General features: G+C 43.3%; 1 protein-coding gene across 1 annotated transcript in view; it reads right to left on the bottom strand.

The window, feature by feature from the left end:
• Positions 1-328: 328 nt before the first annotated feature.
• ITK (IL2 inducible T cell kinase) overlaps positions 329-18,642 on the bottom strand; it is a 43,700-nt gene continuing 25,386 nt past the window's right edge. Inside the window, exons 4-18 of the mRNA XM_076350143.1 lie at positions 16,198-16,279; positions 14,658-14,786; positions 13,955-13,995; positions 12,997-13,148; positions 12,464-12,529; positions 12,238-12,292; positions 9,311-9,390; positions 8,524-8,660; positions 7,681-7,755; positions 6,805-6,976; positions 5,864-6,080; positions 5,058-5,122; positions 4,850-4,968; positions 1,999-2,156; positions 329-1,453 (exon numbers count right to left, since the gene is read on the bottom strand). Coding sequence (XP_076206258.1) covers positions 1,382-1,453; positions 1,999-2,156; positions 4,850-4,968; positions 5,058-5,122; positions 5,864-6,080; positions 6,805-6,976; positions 7,681-7,755; positions 8,524-8,660; positions 9,311-9,390; positions 12,238-12,292; positions 12,464-12,529; positions 12,997-13,148; positions 13,955-13,995; positions 14,658-14,786; positions 16,198-16,279 — 1,620 coding nt within the window. The 3' untranslated portion in view covers positions 329-1,381. The remainder of the gene's footprint in view (positions 1,454-1,998; positions 2,157-4,849; positions 4,969-5,057; positions 5,123-5,863; positions 6,081-6,804; positions 6,977-7,680; positions 7,756-8,523; positions 8,661-9,310; positions 9,391-12,237; positions 12,293-12,463; positions 12,530-12,996; positions 13,149-13,954; positions 13,996-14,657; positions 14,787-16,197; positions 16,280-18,642) is intronic.

Genomic DNA, 18,642 nt, shown 5'->3' with positions numbered 1-18,642 from the left:
GCAGAAAGTCCTGGTCTTATTTACAAATTCTGCAGGACACCAACACCCACACTTTTGGTTTTCAGGTCAGTTACATCAAAACAGTGTCTCTGTCTTGCGGTGAAAAAGTAGATTTTCACTGAAGTACCAGGAGATGGATATTGTTCATACCTTCTTCTGCTGTCACCACATGAAGTGGAACTCCTCGTGGAGTGAGTACAGGCAGTCCATTCACATAGGACTTTTTCTTTGATCAGTCCCTAGAGGATTCACCAGTCTGTTCACAGAAGAGATGGAAAAGTCTTTACTTGTGATGATTCAGTTACTCTCTGAAGTAGGAGAAAACTCTTCTCATTATCACTGGTGCACTGAGTACATACTCTGCATGTTTTGTCCTCATGGCTACCCTTCTGAGCCCTCCGGCTCCTTCCTTCCAAACACATGAGTTCAAGAGTAGGTTCCTGTGCCTTTCACAGATCAGTAGGTCCTGGGATCCTGTCTCGTCCTGCACTGGAGACACACAGCACTCTGCACTGCTCAGTCCTCCGTACTCAGTTCGAAGAAATTGGATGGAGATCACGTATTTATCTTCTGATGTAGAAAGACTGAAGAAAAAACTAATACAAACTTTCAGCTTTGACTCTCCCCCTCCAAGAATGTCTCCATTTGCATCAGAATGTCCCATTTTCCCACTCACTATACAATGCAATTTGAGAGAATTTCAAGACTCTTCAACACGTTGCTTTTTCTCTTCCTTCCTTACAAACTCGCATGCACATGCAGACACCTCATCAGCTTACCAGGTACCAGAATCCTGTTCCTGGTATGCCACAGTTTCAGAGAAAATCATGCAAAGGGAGAACAAAACCACCTTGAAATATCACCATCAGAAATTCAGTCACTAAATCCAGCCTGTTCCCCTGTGTCCCAGGCTTATTCCTGTTCAGAACTTTCAGGTCCAGCCCACTCTGAATTAGAGAGCCATGGATATGTCTAAGCATTCTTCCTCAGTCAAAGACAGGGTTTTTTTCCCCAGGGAAGACTTTAATTTGGGAATCACAGAACTGGAATAGCAATGTCAGATCTCTTAGTTTTGAGGCTGTATCTTCAGGAGAAATACACTTGCTGGATTGTGTGGTTCAGGACTGTGCTCAATTGCTGGTTCTGCTTGTAAGCTGCAAACCACGTTCTTGGCCAAACCAAAGCCTACATCTGTCTAGGCTCTGGAAGACCTGGGGATATCTTGTCTGTCTGGAAGTACCAGCCTCTGCCCTCTCCTTCTCCCCAGGCATATGGCAAGTGTCTGTGGTGAGAGGATTCTTGTTAATGCTTTGTGTGGGGAAAATCCAGCCATCTGCCCTCTCAGGACTCTCTTAGCTTCGCTTAGCGGCGGGTGCCATGATTACAGATCAAACTCAGAGATTTCACTCAGCTGATACAGCAGAACAGAAAAGGACGGCCGGTCATCTTTCCTCTGAGCCGGGGAGAGAAGAGAGAGGGAGAACATTAATGTCAGCTTGAGAGGAATGGCAAGGTTAGGAAGGAAAACCTTGTGAAGAAACTGAGTATTAACAAAAATACAATCTATTGTTATAGAGAAAATGCCAACGGAAGAATGAGCTTCCTTCCGTGTAATGTTTCTTTTCTACTAGCAGTGAATTTTGCCTCGTGGACACTAAGTACCTTGTAATGGGCTGGCTGTCATTTTTACCATCACTATTAAAACTCAGCCCCACAGATCTGCAGCTTTCTTAGGAAGCAAACTGTTGAATTAACTTGAGTTAGGTGCACTATATAGACTTCTCAGTGAAGTCAACACACTATAGAAATAGCAGCTTAAATAAAAGGCAAAGAGCCTAGAGTTTGCTTGCTAGCGCAGATGAAAGCTACAGAGTGCTTCACCTCCAGGATTTTATCTTGCGTTAGCATGTGAAGTGTATACCTCTTTCTCCTCCTAAAAGTCAAGAGAAAGAAAGCTCTTGACTTTGGGAACTAGGGCTCTCCCATTACAATACTAACCATCCTCCAGCAGTGGCTCATGACCTCATAAATTGCCTTGGAGGCCAGCTTGGGTTTGTAGAGCCGAAATCCTGCACTGATTTCTTCCACCACTTCTCCATTGGTGCGATTCTCATAGGGGATTTTACCTTCACTGAAGACCTCCCACATCAGCACTCCTAAAGCAAACAAATGAGAAAAATCACAAAGAAGCAAATAAAATCCTCAGCAGGCCCATGGCCACCTTCCACTTGCTCTTCTCTGCAGCGCAACATTGGTGTCTGTTACTTGGAAAAGCATTTTCACTTGGATTCTCAGTACGCATCTGAAGAATCAGGCCCTAACACAGCTGTACAGTTTGAGGAGGCCAACTAGGATCTCTGCTGGGCACTAGACTGTGTGGAAGTACCAGTTTGGCCACTGCAAGTTTGACTTCTCTGCATCCTACTTCATGATAGTCTAGCACAACAGGGATGTCCTTCCCCATGAGTCAGATGAAATCTGAGTGTGTTACGTGTCAGAAGCAGAGCAGCGTCATATGCCGTCTCCCATACTGTGAAGAAGAGGGAATGCTTGTGCGTGTATTCCATCCAGATGTGTAATCTGGGAAGGAGAACCCGCTTTTTGTCACTGATGCAGTTTACCTATTTTTGCTTTCAGTTAATCACATACAGGGGACATGTCACTGATGTTCCTGCCTGCAGTGTGTCCTACACCAGAATCTGCCTGTATTTTGGTGGGACTCGGGAGCAAGAAAGCAATATGAACTGCTCCATTCCTGTTAGTCAGCTTAGCCTCGGTACTGGGAACTCCTTGCCTGCAAAACGTCCCAGGTGGTGTGATTCACTGGGATGAACTCACAGGCAATGACAGTGGAATTTCAAAGGATTGCAGCACATTTTTCCTCTTTTCCTAAAGAGTCAAATGTTTTCCTGTGATTACTGTTCAGAGCAGTACAGAAACTCGTGCTTCTCTAGCGTGGTGGAAGAGAGACAGGCAAAGACAAGACTGTAGAATACGTTGTGGTTGGCCACCAGATCAGAGAGGCTCTGCAAATGGAGTGAATGCAAGGCACCTCTGTTATATTATTAGGTTTAATTTCTTTGGTCACCTAATATGACTGACTTGGTAAACTGTGTTCACATTAGAATAGGGAGACAAACAGATAGATAGACTGATCTGAAATAAAGTTGTGTAACTCCACAGTCAACTTTGCTAAATAATGCCTGCTTTTCAGCTTTGAATTCTTCAAATAGGAAGATGCACAGAGATTGCAGCTCCTCACCAATGATATTGGCTTCACTGAAGAATAAGCAAAGCAGTTGTACTCCCCCAGTGTGCAGATTCCTGCACTGGGAATTTCTCACACCCCTTTTGTTCTCCTGGGCACAGCAGGATTTCAGGCCTGGCAGAAGAGATGAATGGGCTGCAGAGTAGTGGAGCAGAAAACTTCTCACAGTCATGAGACCATGACATGACAGAGGAATCCTCTTATGCAAACCCCACTGGATGGGGAGATAACAAGTCTGACAAATGTACAACGCTGCTGTCTGCACATTTCACAAAGAAGGACTGACCAACGCAAACAAAGCTCACCGGTATTTCATTCAGCCCGGAAACTGGAGTGAGCCAACTTCACCAGGCTTGACTTGACTGTAAATCAAACTGAGCACCCTTTTTGGAAGCATCTGGCTCTCAGTGTACAGGCCAGTTTCTGATTTGTGACGCAGAAGAACATTCTTAGCAAAGTAGCATCTCTCCCCATGTCACTGCCACTTTGCTGTGAGGTGTCAGAGATAGCTCAACTGGCAAATGTTGTCCCTTGGTATTACGTGGTGAGTGCTGACAGCCTCCTCCACATGCCAGGGGACACAGAAAGAGGTAATGGTGCTCTTTGAAGCATCTCCGGGTTGGGTTCTTGAAGGCTGCTGCGTGGGTCTGAGCACCCAGCTCCCACTGCGCTGCTCGTAACCCACCACAGGAATGCACAACTTCAACCAGCGTGAGCTCCACAGCAGAGCACAGTAAAGGGAGAGGGAAGAGCAGAATTCACAAGCGCAGACTAGCAAAGGTTATAATCCTGCATTATTTACTGCTAGGCCCGGAGCTGAGTGGCACCCCATTGACTGTGTGCTGTGCACAGCACACTGCACTGATTCATTCTGCAGTACCACGATTTGCATGTTAGTTGGAGACCGGCCAGATACATTAGTGTGCCAGATCAACAGGCCAGGGGATAGCCTTTGTTATCTCCAGTGCTGATGACTTTGGGGAAAAAAATATACAATGGCTTTCTTATCTATGAGGGTCCAGAAGGGAGACCAAAGAACAGACGCAAATCATAAAACAATGCATTGGGGAGCAGGAAATGAGGTGAGAAAATGTGAGCAGTGAAATAATATTTTCAGACTGGCATAAAGTAAATGGAGTCAGCAGAGCAAACTTGGAAAGGCAGAGGGGTTGAGAGAAGCATCAGTGCCCAGGACTGACATGCAGAGAGACGGAGTGCCTAAATGTCTTTCCTTTCCTTTCCTTATATAATCTTGTCAGTGACTCTCCAACCTTGTCTTGGGCACTCCTGCTATATCACCATGAACAGAGTTCATTATTTGGTATTACATAACATTGCATAGGTATAATACGTTAAGTTGGCAGTATTTGCAGTGTTCCTAAGCGCCTAGGTAGTTTGCTATTCTTTCCTTTCTTTCACTTAAATGACTTAGGCTTGCTTTCCTAAGCCATTATTCAGGCAAAACACCCTTGGAGCCCAGAGGACGTAGAGTTTAGGAGAGTTTACTTGAGTACTGAGCCCCTAGGTTTTTCTGAACTGGTGTTTGTTGAATTTTTTTCCATTCTGACAATTGATTCTTACCAAATGACCAAACGTCAGATTTGGTGCTATAGTTGCTGTAGGAAAAAACCTCTGGGGCAGACCACTTGACTGGAAACTTGGTACCCGTGGAGCTGGTATACTGATCATCAAGGACAATCCTGGAAAAGGAAAAGAAGGGAGCGTGCTGAGTAACGCACCCATCCCGTGACAGCCCCGCAGGGAGCGTGCGCAGCCTTGGTGGCATTACCTTGACATCCCGAAGTCGGACACCTTGACCACGTGGGATTCCCCCACCAGACAGTTCCTAGCAGCCTGCAAGAAAAGAAGGTGCAAAGGCAGAAGGTCAGAGCTGAAAGACTATCACAGCCACTCAGTTGCTTTTATCCTGGCAGAGCAGATAGTGCTTAAAAAAAGGAGAATCAAAGAGACATTGTACCATACAAAGAGGGCAAAAACTTGAGATTCTCATGCTTTCTGTACGTTTTACTGCCAGCATGTTCCTGTTGCCAAGAAAGCTGTTCAACCATCAGTCTGACTTGCAGGCCCTCGTTGCCCAGAAAGGGCAGAGAAAGACCCTAAAATATCCACAGCTACCCACAGTCCTTGCTCCCCTAACGAAACAGCAGCAGTGACTTATGCAGACTGATTGAACACCACGTATTTAAAAGCATTTTATCAGCAATGCATGTTTATGCTATGTTAAACAGGTCTTTTTGGCATTTTCAATGTTTTTAGACATGAAGAGTGGTCAGTCCCTGGGAACTGTGGGAGCTGGGGCTCTCGGGGAGCAAAAGAGTCCACTCAGAAAAAGAGACAAACTTTATGTCCTCATTTCTTCTCTCTCAAACACAATTAAGGGAAATAGATTAATCAGCGCTCCAGGGGATGCTTTTTTTCCTAAAGTATTGATGCTGCTTCTGCAATAAGGGACGATGCTGGATCCCCTGTCAACAGATAGGCAGGAGGGGTGTGAAAGCTGAAATTAAGGAAGGGAGAAAGCACAGGGAAAAGCCCAGCTGGAGCAGAGGAAAAGTCTGTCTGGGACCAACATACCAGATCTCTGTGGATGACAGAGTTTTGTTCCAGATAAGCCATTCCTTCACACACATCTTGGCACATCCCCAGCAGGGTTTCCTTTGAAAAACTGCCCCGCTGGCTCCTGAGGTAGTCGGACAAGCAGCCGTTCTCCATGAACTCAAACACCAGGCAAATGGGAGCGTTCTCAAAGCACACACCATAAAGCTGGACTAGCTTGGGGTGAGACAGCTTCCTGTTGGATGGGGAGGGAAGGTGGAAAAAGAGGCTGAAATAGGCTCAGTGCCTTCTATCCTTACAGCAAGTGTGTTATACACGGCCGCCTATGTCACCCTGCTGCATCCCTCTTCTCTGCAAAGGTCAACTATGAAAGCAGAAAGAAGAAAATGTGTAGACCAACGTCAAGTAGCACTAAGTATCATCCCATTTTAATAGTAATGGTCACCAAAAGACTTTTCTGCATGGAAAATCATCCAATCAAACAAACAAAAAAACCTCATTTCTGTCTACTTTGAAGGGATGGAAATGTAAAAAATACAAAGTCAATAAAACCAAGGAGAAATATTTTCAGTTGTGCAAAGCAAAAAAATTGCGCAGGTCAGGTTTTTCAATAAAATTTCCCTCAAATTTTATGAGGTTTCTTCATCTAATTATTTCTGACAAAACCCACTTAGCTGTCCACAACACACCATCAATTAACCCTGCCTTCTAGAACAGCAGAGATCTGGAAGACCATTCTGGATATTGATAGACTTACAAGCACAGTAATTCACTTACATTTTTAATTGCTTTCCTTTGTAACCACTGGAGCTCACCTGCCTCTCTATATACTATTTAGACACATAGTAGATAATCCAAGTTTAAATTCCGCATTTGTATTCCTGAACATTACCACAACACTTTGGTTCAGTCTTGTGAATCCTACAGGGTCTGATTTTCTTGGTGAATCTACTACTTACATCAAGACTTTAGCTTCCTCGATGAAATCCTCTTCAGACATTGCTCCTTCACGAATGGTCTTTATGGCTACTTTTGTCTTCTCCAGCAAATAGCCAAGGTAGACCACCCCAAACTGACCGCTGCCAATTTCTTGTACGCGGGTGAGCTCAGAGGGGTTAATGACCAATTTTCCTGTTGATTGTAAGGGAGAAAGAGTGAGGATCTAGCAGTAAAATGTCAAACCAAAATCTTTTGTTGGTTAAACATTAAGACAGGACTCAGAGTGAGACTTTCTGGCTCTCCCTCAAATTGTCTGTCTAAACTTTGGTAGCTCATTTGACTAGTCCATGCTGCTGCTGATGTTCAAGAATAGGAACAACAACATCCCCTTTCTTTCCCCATTTGCCTTGTCTATCCAGTTCTTCAGGGAGGATTGTTTCTACCATGCATATGTGCACTACCGAGCACAACATGCTTTTGAGTTTCCTTGATGTCTCCAAGAATTACAATAAAGATGATACCAGCAAAATTCTGTAGACTACTACATGCAAATAGAGGCATCTTTCAGGAGGGACTCATCTTTCATCAACTTATGCGATCCTCCCACTCCCATCACCTTTGTTAAGCATTCATTTCAGTATTTAATGTTGACTTCTTTGAGACCCTGGGGTTCTCATCACCTCCCTCAAGGCACTGCACAATCAGTTAATTCAGTTATCAATGGTAATGACAAAGATGATAATCCAGTGAATGGTGCAGTGTAAAGATCTGAAGAAAGCTATTTATTGTGGCTATAGTCATATGAATATTCATCAATATCCATAGGGATATTCAGGATCACCCAGCTAACCAGCAAGAAGTGTGATTCCTACATGGTCAAGAGGGCAACTCCATACCGTAGCTCAGCCCTGCAGTGATTGGGGCCTTTTTTCTCCAAGAAGAGACCGCATACCGCAAACGAGTGACAAGACCTGAATAACAGAGGAAAAGAGGGGTTCTGTTTATTGTCACAGTCATGGGAAGTGTGGCTGTCACTACCCCAGAAGGGTTTCTGGATACTGGAAGCAGATTTATTGTACTGAGTTCTCAGCTCCACTTGAGGGCAGCTGAACCTCTATTGAGATTGCGATTTCCAACCTGCTAAAAGGAAGCCAATTCTCAGCAGTTTCAGCTTATTTCCCACTTTCACTCTGTCAGCAAATGTGAGCTGTGAGTCTCTATTAAGTCTGATAAAATTCCAAGTTATACCTTTTATTTGTAGGGTGTTTTTGAAGCCCAGGGTTTCCCTTGGTACTCCTGGACTGTAGGAATGGGAGTCTTTGGTGACTCCCATGTCTGGTTATGGATCCTGGCCATGTCCCTAAGTTCATGTCAAATCAAGGCCCAGGGATATATCACCTCCTGGGCAAGAAGGCCCTGCAGTGTAACTCAAACAGATAACTTGGTCTGGCAGTGGTGACACACCCCCACAGACTCCCAGGAATGAAAGGGCTCTCTGTAGTATGTCATTACGGCATCTGTGTTGGTCGTATCAGCCTTAGAAGGTGTAATGCTGAAAGCTGGCCCGAGATGGTAATTTTCCTGCCATCCAATTGCCAGGATAAAGTGGAAGAAAAGGTGATGCCATTTAACATTTCATTGTAAGGACAGAGGGCTTGGGAGCCTTCCTTCATTCAAAACAGTCACCTGGCTGCATGGTAAAACAGCAACTGCCCTGGCCAGCATCAGCCTTCACTCACCTGCCGCATTGTGCTGGTGATAGTTGATGAGTTCAGGGATGCAGTCAAACACATGCTTTTCTGCCAAGTAATACCGCTTGGGGAAGTCAGTTGTCTCATTGATGTGGTAATGCTTTATAACAGGATTGTTATCCGTGCTGAAAAAGATGAGGTTTTCTTTGAGGAAAACTAGATTGCAGCAAGAAGACAGGAATTTGAGGAATAAGTGGGAGATGAGCAAGCAAGCAAAGGGGAGAAGCTTTCTTATGCAGAATGAATGGGAGAGGAGCAAGGAGTGAGCTGCAATTGCTAAAGAAACCTGTGTACTTGTATGTTCTTCCTCTCATTCATAGATGGTCTCATCTCTAGAAAGGCTGAGGTTTCCTGATAAGAGCAGGCTGAGTACTAAGTTTCTCTGCCTCTTATTTCTGAAACAAAACATTCTGCCCCATCACTGAAACCCTTTCACTAGTCTTGTATTACCCACCTCTGATGAGTCCAGCATATAGTCCACATTGATCCTACCGATGCTTCAGCTGGGGGGACAATTTCATCAAAATTACAACCCCCGTGATGTCTAAGGGACTATTTATAGGCATATATTTAGATGCAGGGAGAAGAGGAGCCTTTAATATACTTTGCGAATGGCAGCTAACTCTTCTGCCTTTTTTGGAAGTGTTTTCCTCTATCATTTTCATGAGCCTTCTGCTCTCTCTTTATAATGCCAAAATAACTACAGAGATTACACTCTCATAGAAGCCATTTCATTGATGTAATTGATGCGAAAAGCTGCTGATTTCAGCTGTACCTTAATGCTTTGGTGAAAACAGAGACTGTGTACATGCCAGGCTGCCTCGAATCTCTCACCATGAAGGCACCTTCCCTACCCTGTAACAGGAGCAAAGGAGAGAAAACTGGTTAGAGACACAATGGGAAAAAAGAAGCGGGCTTGGGGTGAAACTCTGCTTGTTTCAGCCCTGTCTACTGCTCAGTCATGAGGATGTGCTAAACATGTAGGAAAAAACCAAGTCATCAGCCAGCTGACAGAGCTTGGTCTGTTCCATGGACAGCTCTGATGGCTGCCCAGGGCCTGCAGGTACACCCAGCTGGTCTCTCTTGGGTGCTTTGTATTTTTAGCTCAGTTTCCTGAGGAAATGAGACTTATGCGCTCATGCTGAGTATGTGTGGGTGTAGGTACATGAGCATGTGTCTCTCTGTCCCTCCAAGCCTCTCCTTGAGAAATTTTGAACCCATTGGTTGCTTTCAACCCTATCTGACCGAATACTGGTGATATCAATTTCCAACAAGTTCAATGAAATGGGTAGCCGATTGGAAAGGCAAACCCCTTTGAGTGTCCTCCATCAAGAGAGCAGCTACAGAACAAGAGTACAATTTCTTCAACAACAGAGACTCCATATGGGAGTGTATGAAAGATAATTTATCAAGGTACCACAAATGGGAAAAGCTTGGACAAGATCCTGCCCTTTCATAGCTACCCCAGTCATCCAGTATCTAAACATAAGTGTGTAGGAAAGCAGGCTTCCTCCACTCTGGCACTCACAGAACAATTTTCCTTTTTAATTTTTCACTGTAATTGTTTTCTACTCATCTGAGTGATAAAATGTATCATAGGCCATGATCCCGCAGGGCCAAGCACTAATGGATCAGATGGCAGAGGAGAAGATTTAACGTAAGTTTGGACGTAATGTGCTGTGCTGACCTATTGTCCTGGTTTCGGCTGGGGTAGAGTTAATTTTCTTCCTAGCAGAAGCCTAGCACAGCACTGGCACAGTGCTGTGTTTTGGATTTAGTGAGAATAATATTGATAACACACTGATGTTTTAGTTGTTGCTAAGCAGTGCTTACACTAGTCAAGGACTTTTCAGCTTCCCATGCTCTGCCAGCGAGAAGCTGGGAGGGGGCACAGCCAGGACAGCTGACCCAAACTGACCAAAGGGCTATTCCATACCATGGGACGTCATGCTCAGTATAGAAACTGGGGGCAGTTGGCCAGGGGAGGGGTGACCACTGCTTGGGAACTGGCTGGGCATCGGTCAGCAGGTGGTGAGCAGTTGCATTGTGCATCAGTTATTTTGTATATTCTTTTATCATCATTATTATTATTATTTATCCTTCCTTTTCTGTCCTGTTAAACTGTCTTTATCTCAATCCACAAATTTTATTTTTTTTTCCCGATTCTCTCCCCCACCCCACTGCAGGGGGGAGTGAGTGAGCGAACAGCTGTGTGGTATTTAGCTGCCTGCCGGGTTAAACCACAACACCTATATATTGATAATAAAAAACACATTTTTCTTGTGTTTGCAGATAAAGATGCTTTTCATCTGGCATCCCAAGTGCCTTATTATTTTGTTCCCTCCTTTGCTTTACATGGTAGGTTTCCTCCATTTTATATGTCCTCTGTCCACCCACAACACTTGGTGCAAACCTAATCAACCAAGTGCACCCTGCCTCAGCCTCCTCTCCACCTCCCTGTTGGATTGATTCAGCTCCAGGTGAACACAGGGGCCGAGACTGCTACTGCATCCCCTGTGTATGAACTGCTGACTTTCAGGATGCAGCTCTGCCCAGGCGGGACCGGGCCACTGAGCTGTAAACCTTCCAGGGTTGTCTCTTCAATGCATGTCTGCACAACATCCGCCATATCTACACTATACAATATCTAGCACAAGGAAGCTCTAAAAAGGGTCTCCAGATGCTGCTGTAGAAGCATCTATATCATGCACAGTGAGGGCTTTAGGACTCATCTCCTTGGCAGTGTGGGGTTGCTTGCACAGGTAGGCAAGACAGCATCCTGCCTGAGTTACTTTGAGCTCTGTTCTTGCCCTTCCATCTCACTTGACAGCAAACCTGCCCAAAGATCACTCATGAGCTTGGCCACATTTTTGGGGGGAGCTGTGGGGTCTGCGAGGTTTAGAACCAGAAGTCTCTGCAGCCACATGGGGGTAGTTGCCACCAAAAAGTTGCAGTGGTAGGACCAAAAGGAAAAAATAAGATCACTAAACCATGTGTGGACATGTCCCATAGGAGTTTATAGGAACTAAAAGAATTTTTAAAACTGCACAAAAATGCTTTTATTTCCATAAAATACTACCATTCCAAGAAACAACACTTTATTTGGGTCTTCTGTTAGTGTAAGAGCTGATTTAAAAGCTAAGGTTGTGTTTGCATGGAAAATTTGAACAAGAAGTGTATTCTTTTTATTTTCACTACAGTCTCACTGGAAAAGTCTGGCTGAACTGAAAAATTAAAGATGCATGCTCACATGCACACAAACATACACAAAACTAAAAAAAACCATCCAAACCCATACTCTTGGCTTTCACCCAAAATATTTCAGCATGAAATTGGTTAGATTTTCAGAGAACTACTGGCATCCACAGGCCTCCTGCAGAGACAGAAAAGATGAACTAAAATCACAGTTTTCAGTCGACACAGTGTTCTGAAACGGTGTTTTCCATCAGCCCCAGTTATTGGGTGTGTTTGACCGAAGAAGGATGGCACAGCTCTCTGCCCATGCTCAGCTGCCGTGGAGGTAAGGGGCGTTGCTAGGGGTCCTTTATCTTGCATCGCACACTAAGGGCAGCCAAGGACACCAACACAGCAGGAACCCAAGGTTCAGCTCTCTCTTACGCAAAGCAGCCCTCACAGGCTTCTCCTCATTTGTCATTAATTAATTATTATTGCCCATCCACCCCGCACATAACACTGGCTTACCTCATCCTTGAGGAGTGTTTCTGCTTTGCTTCTGCTGATGTTCTTGTTGTACCATCTGAAAACATCAAAAGACTCCGAGTCAGCGTTTCTGCTGAAAAGCCTCCGAATTGAGTGTCCCCAGAGCTAGCGACGACACATTATGTGGGGTAGGGACATTTGAGGCTTGTAGCTTCTAAAACAAATCCAGGGCACTTAGAGGTACAAGAAAAACATAGGCACAACTTACTCATATATTTGCAGATTCTCGGGTGATTTTTCCGCCAGGTAGCTACTTGGCACGTAGCCTTCATGTCTGTTAAAATGCGACATGGCATGAGTGCACTAGACAGACAGGATTTTCTCTGCATCTGTGGGAGTCAGCCCCGAAAGATTTGCCTGCTCTTTGCATGATAGAAGTGCTGGTTGTTATGTATTTAGTAGGGTTACTGGAGAAGGAAACAACTGATTGCACCTCTAAACTTGTGGAGTTTCACAATTTTCACAATTTCCCCCCCCCACATGTATGACAGTGAATATCAGCCTGAGCTAAGGACTGTTTGTTTTTTTTTTAAATTAACTTTCAGATCCTTTTTCTTCACCTGCCTGAATACAAGCAACATCAAAGGGAAGAAAGTTACCGTAAACAACCTTCCATCACTCTTTTCCTGTATATCATAGGACGCTTCTCAAAAGTTATACTAGAAGCCAGCATATATGTTAATGGAAGAATAGATTGGATTTAGAAAGGATTTGTAAATTGGCTGTTGAAAACGGACTTACCCATTCTTATCTTGAATCAGCCACCAATGTTCCTCAGAGCTGTCAATCACATAATATTCCTCGTTATATTGTAACGTCAGCTCCTGCGGATTCTGGGCTTCATAGTCATATATGGCCATGACTAAGGCTTCCTTTGGGTCTAGCAACAATTTCTGCACAAATTAGGAAAAAGGCTCATCATATTCATATTCATAAAAAACAATGGCATGCTCTCTAAAATGATATTTCCCTGGCAGCACTGGTGTCCTCTGGGTTCAAAAGCCTCAAAGCTAGGAAAGCACTCCAGGGCGTCTAGTGGGGTATGGTGGCAACATGAGAATTTTCAGCACTTTCAAACAATGAATTTCATATAAAAATGTTAGTTGCACAGAAAATAGTTAGCTACTCCTTCTTAGGGCAGGATTACCTCTGTCTGATCTATTCTTCACAGATGTTTCCTAAACTCCTCTTAAAAGCCTCCAGTGATAAAATCTCCATGGCCTCCCAAGAGGGACTGTCCCAATGCCCTGCTGCCCTCCAGTAAGGCACCCAGCCCTAACAACCACCCTGCTTCTCCCTTCTTATTAAATAAGCCAATGACATTTTGTTCCATCCACAAGTGGGTTTGGAAAATCACTTCGCTGTTCCTCTTCACAGCAGCTTTTCTCATATCCCTCCTACTTCCCCAGTTTCCCTTTCCATAGATTGAAAAAAATACAGTTGAAGCTTCACCCACCATTGGAAAGCTATTTGTGAAACCAAGCTGTCTTTGCAGGACTGAACCTAACTCTAGTGGGATGCTGCTGATTTATAGCTTATGAAAAAATATGGAAAAGGTAATAGAAAAGCTCAGGGAATGTTATCACAGGTGATATTCTAGGTCACTGCACCGTGTTGAACCTTAATGAGGATATATTCACCACTGCTAGTTAAACACACAGGACACTAAGGACAGCTTAGCACGCCTCACTGCACTCACCCGATTATCTTCAGGAGTGGGAGGAAGAGGCTTCTTTGAGGCTGAAATGAAATCAAGAAAGCTAGTTTGAAGTAGATCTGGACAAAACCAGGGGAGAAACCATCAAGGTAATGAATTAATAAAGGCGATACAAAACCAGTGAATAGCAAGCCTTGGTCTTTCAGAGTAAGACTTGCCAACAGCCTGCACCTACACAGTGACTCTCAGCCACACGGCATGGGTTTGAAACTGGTGTACAGATTATTTAAGGAATCACCCAGATACAAGGTAAAAGTGTCTTGGGTGAAGAGTGATTGAATATGCTTCTTCAGGAGACAAAGTAAAGATTACACTTGGCCATTGAAACCACAGAGGAAATACGGTTAGGGCAAAATAGGACACACAGGGTTGAATGCATATATCTCAAGAAAGTTCTTATTATGGCTTATTGACTGACCACAGCTGATCAAGTTCTTAGTTCTCCATCTCATTCCAAAGACAGCACCAAGCATCGCACAGAGGAGAATGTTAATTCAAAACAAAGAATGACATATACAGTAACAGACAAGCCAGAATAAGGAATATCCCAAGAAGCCAGCAACATATCTCTTGATGGAAATGTAACATGTTATTCTTTGATGTTCTGTACGAGACAGATTTGATCCTTCACTTTTGCTAGGAATAAATATTTTCAAGGTCAGGATGGTCTTAACAAATCCCATACCATTTTTGGTGGGGTCATACTCCACACAGCCAGCTGCCATCTTCTCTGTCTGAGCACAGCATCTCCACTTGCCATCTATCCAAAAATCTGGATGACACTTTGAAACCAGACTGTTGTTGTTTCTGGTTTCTGGAAAATGTTAGGGAAAGAAAAAGGAGGGGGAAAATGAACTTATTTGCATTCACATCAGCTCTGAAAGACATCTAGAACTGAATGAAATAATCTGCGCTTTAAAGAAGCTTCTTATTTTTGCCAAACCAAGCTTTGTTGAATATTATCAGCCTCCTCCGTTAATGTTTTCCTTTCTCCCAAAAGGAGTGAACGCCATCACTGATGTGGAGGAATAGCCTTCCTGCTGGCAACGGAGCCCATACCTCTCTACTGCGGGAGAACAAAATCCTACCAAAGGGACTCTCTCTTTAAACTGATAAACACCAAAACCACAGAAGGAAGGTCTCATAAAGAGAAAGAAAACCTGGCAGGCCATATACTGATGATTCCCATGAAAGATTACAGCTCTCCAGTATGTATATACATAGGACATGGACACTTGCTGCTTTGGCTTGGTGTACAGAAGGAGCTGTACAAGCTGGCATTCACCAGCATGAAACACTTTTTGCACATGTAAATACCAGTCTTGAACGTCTGCATGAGTGATTAAAGGTCCTTCTTTTTGAAGCTCAGGCTCTCTATCTCTAATAATAATTTTCCTAAAAAGAACAAAAAATTTCTGCTGGCCTGTTTCAAGAGACTATCCAAATTGTCCAAGGGAGAGGACAGTCTCAAAATGTTGAATAAGAAGAGGTGATCAAGTATAAGCTTGGAGCAGGTGCACTCCAGAAGGGGAATAACTGGTTGCAAGAGTAAGTGCATGAACTTAATAATATCTCCATCAGGCACAATGTTTTTAGAGTGAACAATACAGCAGCTTGTGTTATAAAGCAGGAAAAAGCTATAACGGAAGCCTGGTGCAAATTTCATGTAACTAAGTAACACCTTCCTCGTGAAATATTATGCTTCGTTTCTGCCTGCAGTGGTTAGTTACTGTGCCTTCAACTTCAGAATCATGGCCGCGAACCACAGCACGATTCAGGAGGTGAACAGGAAATGAAAGGTACCTGCAAAAATGTTTCTTAATAATCACGATTCTCTAAGAAGGTTGTAATCTAAACAAAAAAATCTATTAATAACAGCTGAAAAATCTTCTACCCAGAAAAGATTAATTTCTAAAAAAAAATTAGCCACATAAAACCCCTCATCTCTTCCTGAATAAGAAACCTCAAATTACAGTAACATATTAAGAGTTTGTTCTAGAAAGAGGCAAATAAAGCATTCCATGTCCAAATTTGCCACTGCTGCTGAAAACACACCCACCAAATTTACAAGCAATTTGATTTTATAACCTCATTCCCCATTACCACTTTGCATGCTTAGATATGACATCGACTCCTCTCGCACATTTTCTCTGTATTGTAACTTGTGAGAAAACTGTCTGGGATAAGTAACTTCAACAATTAGGTGGGCACAGGGGTTTTATTACCTTCCTTCAGCGTAAAGACCCATCTCTGCCGGCTCTCACGATTGGGTGCAAACACATAAAGTATGTAGTTATCATGGACGATCTGTAGAGGGAAGTAAAGAAAGGAGCCAGCCATTAGAGACAATCCCAGATACACTGGGCGCGAAGGAGTCGCTGAAGGAAACAGATAGCAACCCCCATACCAACAAATTACACACAAGATGATGATGTGGGGAAGTAGAGTAACAGGGCCTGTTCAGAAGCATCTCTTAACCTCATTGACTTTTGATTATTTAAAACGAAGTAGAAGCCCTGATCAAGAAAGAATTCTAGACAAGCAATGTTTTAGATCCATTTTATGCTGTTAGGAAATGCCCGTGAAATCAATGGAGTCAAAGCAATTTCAGTCTGCAGAGGATCCAGCCCGTTACTCGCTGACTGCAGTTTATTCTTCTAAAGCAAGCCTGGGGAAAAGGCATCTGTTTCTTAGCAGTTTCTTGTAAGATACCTTCACTTAAGATCTAAGAGCCAAATGTAGCTTTTCTTGTGTCAGTATAAATCTCAAGCAACTCCCTGGAGATTATTTAGTTTACTATCATTATTCAAAGTTTTTAATAGCTTTCACTGGGATTATAGAGGGGAAATAAGAAGCTGGAGCAGATGAACACTGAGCAATCAAGATGCTGTTTTCATCAACTTGGCCTTAATGATGAACAAACAAAGGAAGAGAAATACAGAATATTTGTGAAGTTTCAGACCAGGGAGTAAAATCATCACAAGAACCAAAATGACTCAGATACTGAATAGGATGACTACATTTGGGCCTAAAATTTTATGTAATGCATAATCTATATTTCTCTTCCAATATTTATCTCAACAATTTAATTCCAAATGGGACCTGGTCTCTTTGATGCACAGATGCTTTGAAAAACTTTGACCGCTGTCTTTAAACAGAGGTTTCTACAAGAGAGCAGCTGTTTTTTAAAGTTTCTCCAGGGGTGTAGATGAGGCAATGTTGATTATTGTTTAAAGAACAGGAAATATTTGCTATCTCTTGGCCTGAAGCCCTTGCAGGCACACAACAGACAGCCGTGTGACTCAGTTGCTTTGCATGCTACGGAGGGATAAATTATAACCTCTTTTACAAAAAATAGAAAAAGGGGAGGAATAATTCCCACTCATTTAAAGCCACTCCTGTTGATGTTATTGTTATGTCTGTATAGTGTTTTGACAATCTAAGGCAGATTTTGAAATATGTAGTGAGCAGGTCTCAAAAGACATAGCCATGAGCATGCACAACTGCACAAAATCACTCATTTCATGCCTGTCTGCAAAGGGCTCACTTGCCAGATGAGCCACACAAGACCAAAAAACCACTGGTGGTTCCACAGAAGATTTACAGCTGGGTGCAGCCAAGATACTTTTAAAAAACTCCAGACAATACAATTTTACAAAATACCACAAAATTGACTGTGGGACAAAATTCAGATGTGCTACAACCAGGAGTGATTACCACAACCTCACTGGAGCACTGTCCATCATCACTGTTACCATCCCACCAGTACTGGCCACTACCTACACTTTATTTTGCTGTTCCTACAAGCATTCGAGATATGGAGATACAGATTTGAAAATTCAGACCGAAACCAAACAGATCTGAGCATTTGTTCCTCCTCTAGCCCATGTTCACTCAAATTAAGAGCAGTTGAGGTTCCCCCATCAAGCTTTCCCACAGCCAGGCAGCTCCTACCCAGACCCAGTTAAGAGCTTTCCTGTTGGGCCGCTCATCGAGAGCCGTTTGCAGCGTACGACAGCATCTTCTGCGGCTCCCAAATGCCCGTAAACAAGGCCGTAACACTCTGATCATCTGCTTTCTTGAGTGCTCATTATGCACCAACTTAGCAACATTTTGTAATATTCCAGGACAATTTTTATGATCCTGGCTGGGGACCACCCCAAGCTGGAGGGAGGATTTCCTGACCCAACCTAGTTTGGGAAATTATTTCCTCTCCTTTCTGCTATCTCTGCAAGGTAACATTTTCCAGGGCTCAGACTAGAGCATGGTGGATATGCACTTTTACTGTTCAAATGAAGAATTAGAGAAAACTCTACAAGCTACTTCATGATTTGTCAGAGTGACAGTACCAAGCCAAGCCTCCAAATTGATGCTGGTTTTGAGATAACAAGAACAGAAAAAAAAAAAAACAACCCTCATCTTGCTTTATGGTTGTCTTTTTTCTTTTTTTAAAGTTATCTATCTTTTTTGACATTTATTGTGTACATGGGTCACAATCGTTAGCTTTTATCTGCAAATCTGAGTCCAGATAATTCACTCTTTTAAGGCCATCTGTGAACAGAGATGGCCCTGTATTCGCTGAAATCCATACACCATAATTATTAAGAAAAATATTGTCACCAGTATGATAAAATTCTGATAAATGGCAGCCCAGGGAATAACAATAAACT

Source organism: Aptenodytes patagonicus, chromosome 12, assembly GCF_965638725.1.
Source record: "Aptenodytes patagonicus chromosome 12, bAptPat1.pri.cur, whole genome shotgun sequence".
In the NCBI taxonomy this organism is placed as follows: Eukaryota; Metazoa; Chordata; class Aves; order Sphenisciformes; family Spheniscidae; genus Aptenodytes; species Aptenodytes patagonicus.
This window is presented reverse-complemented; position numbering and strand designations above follow the sequence as displayed.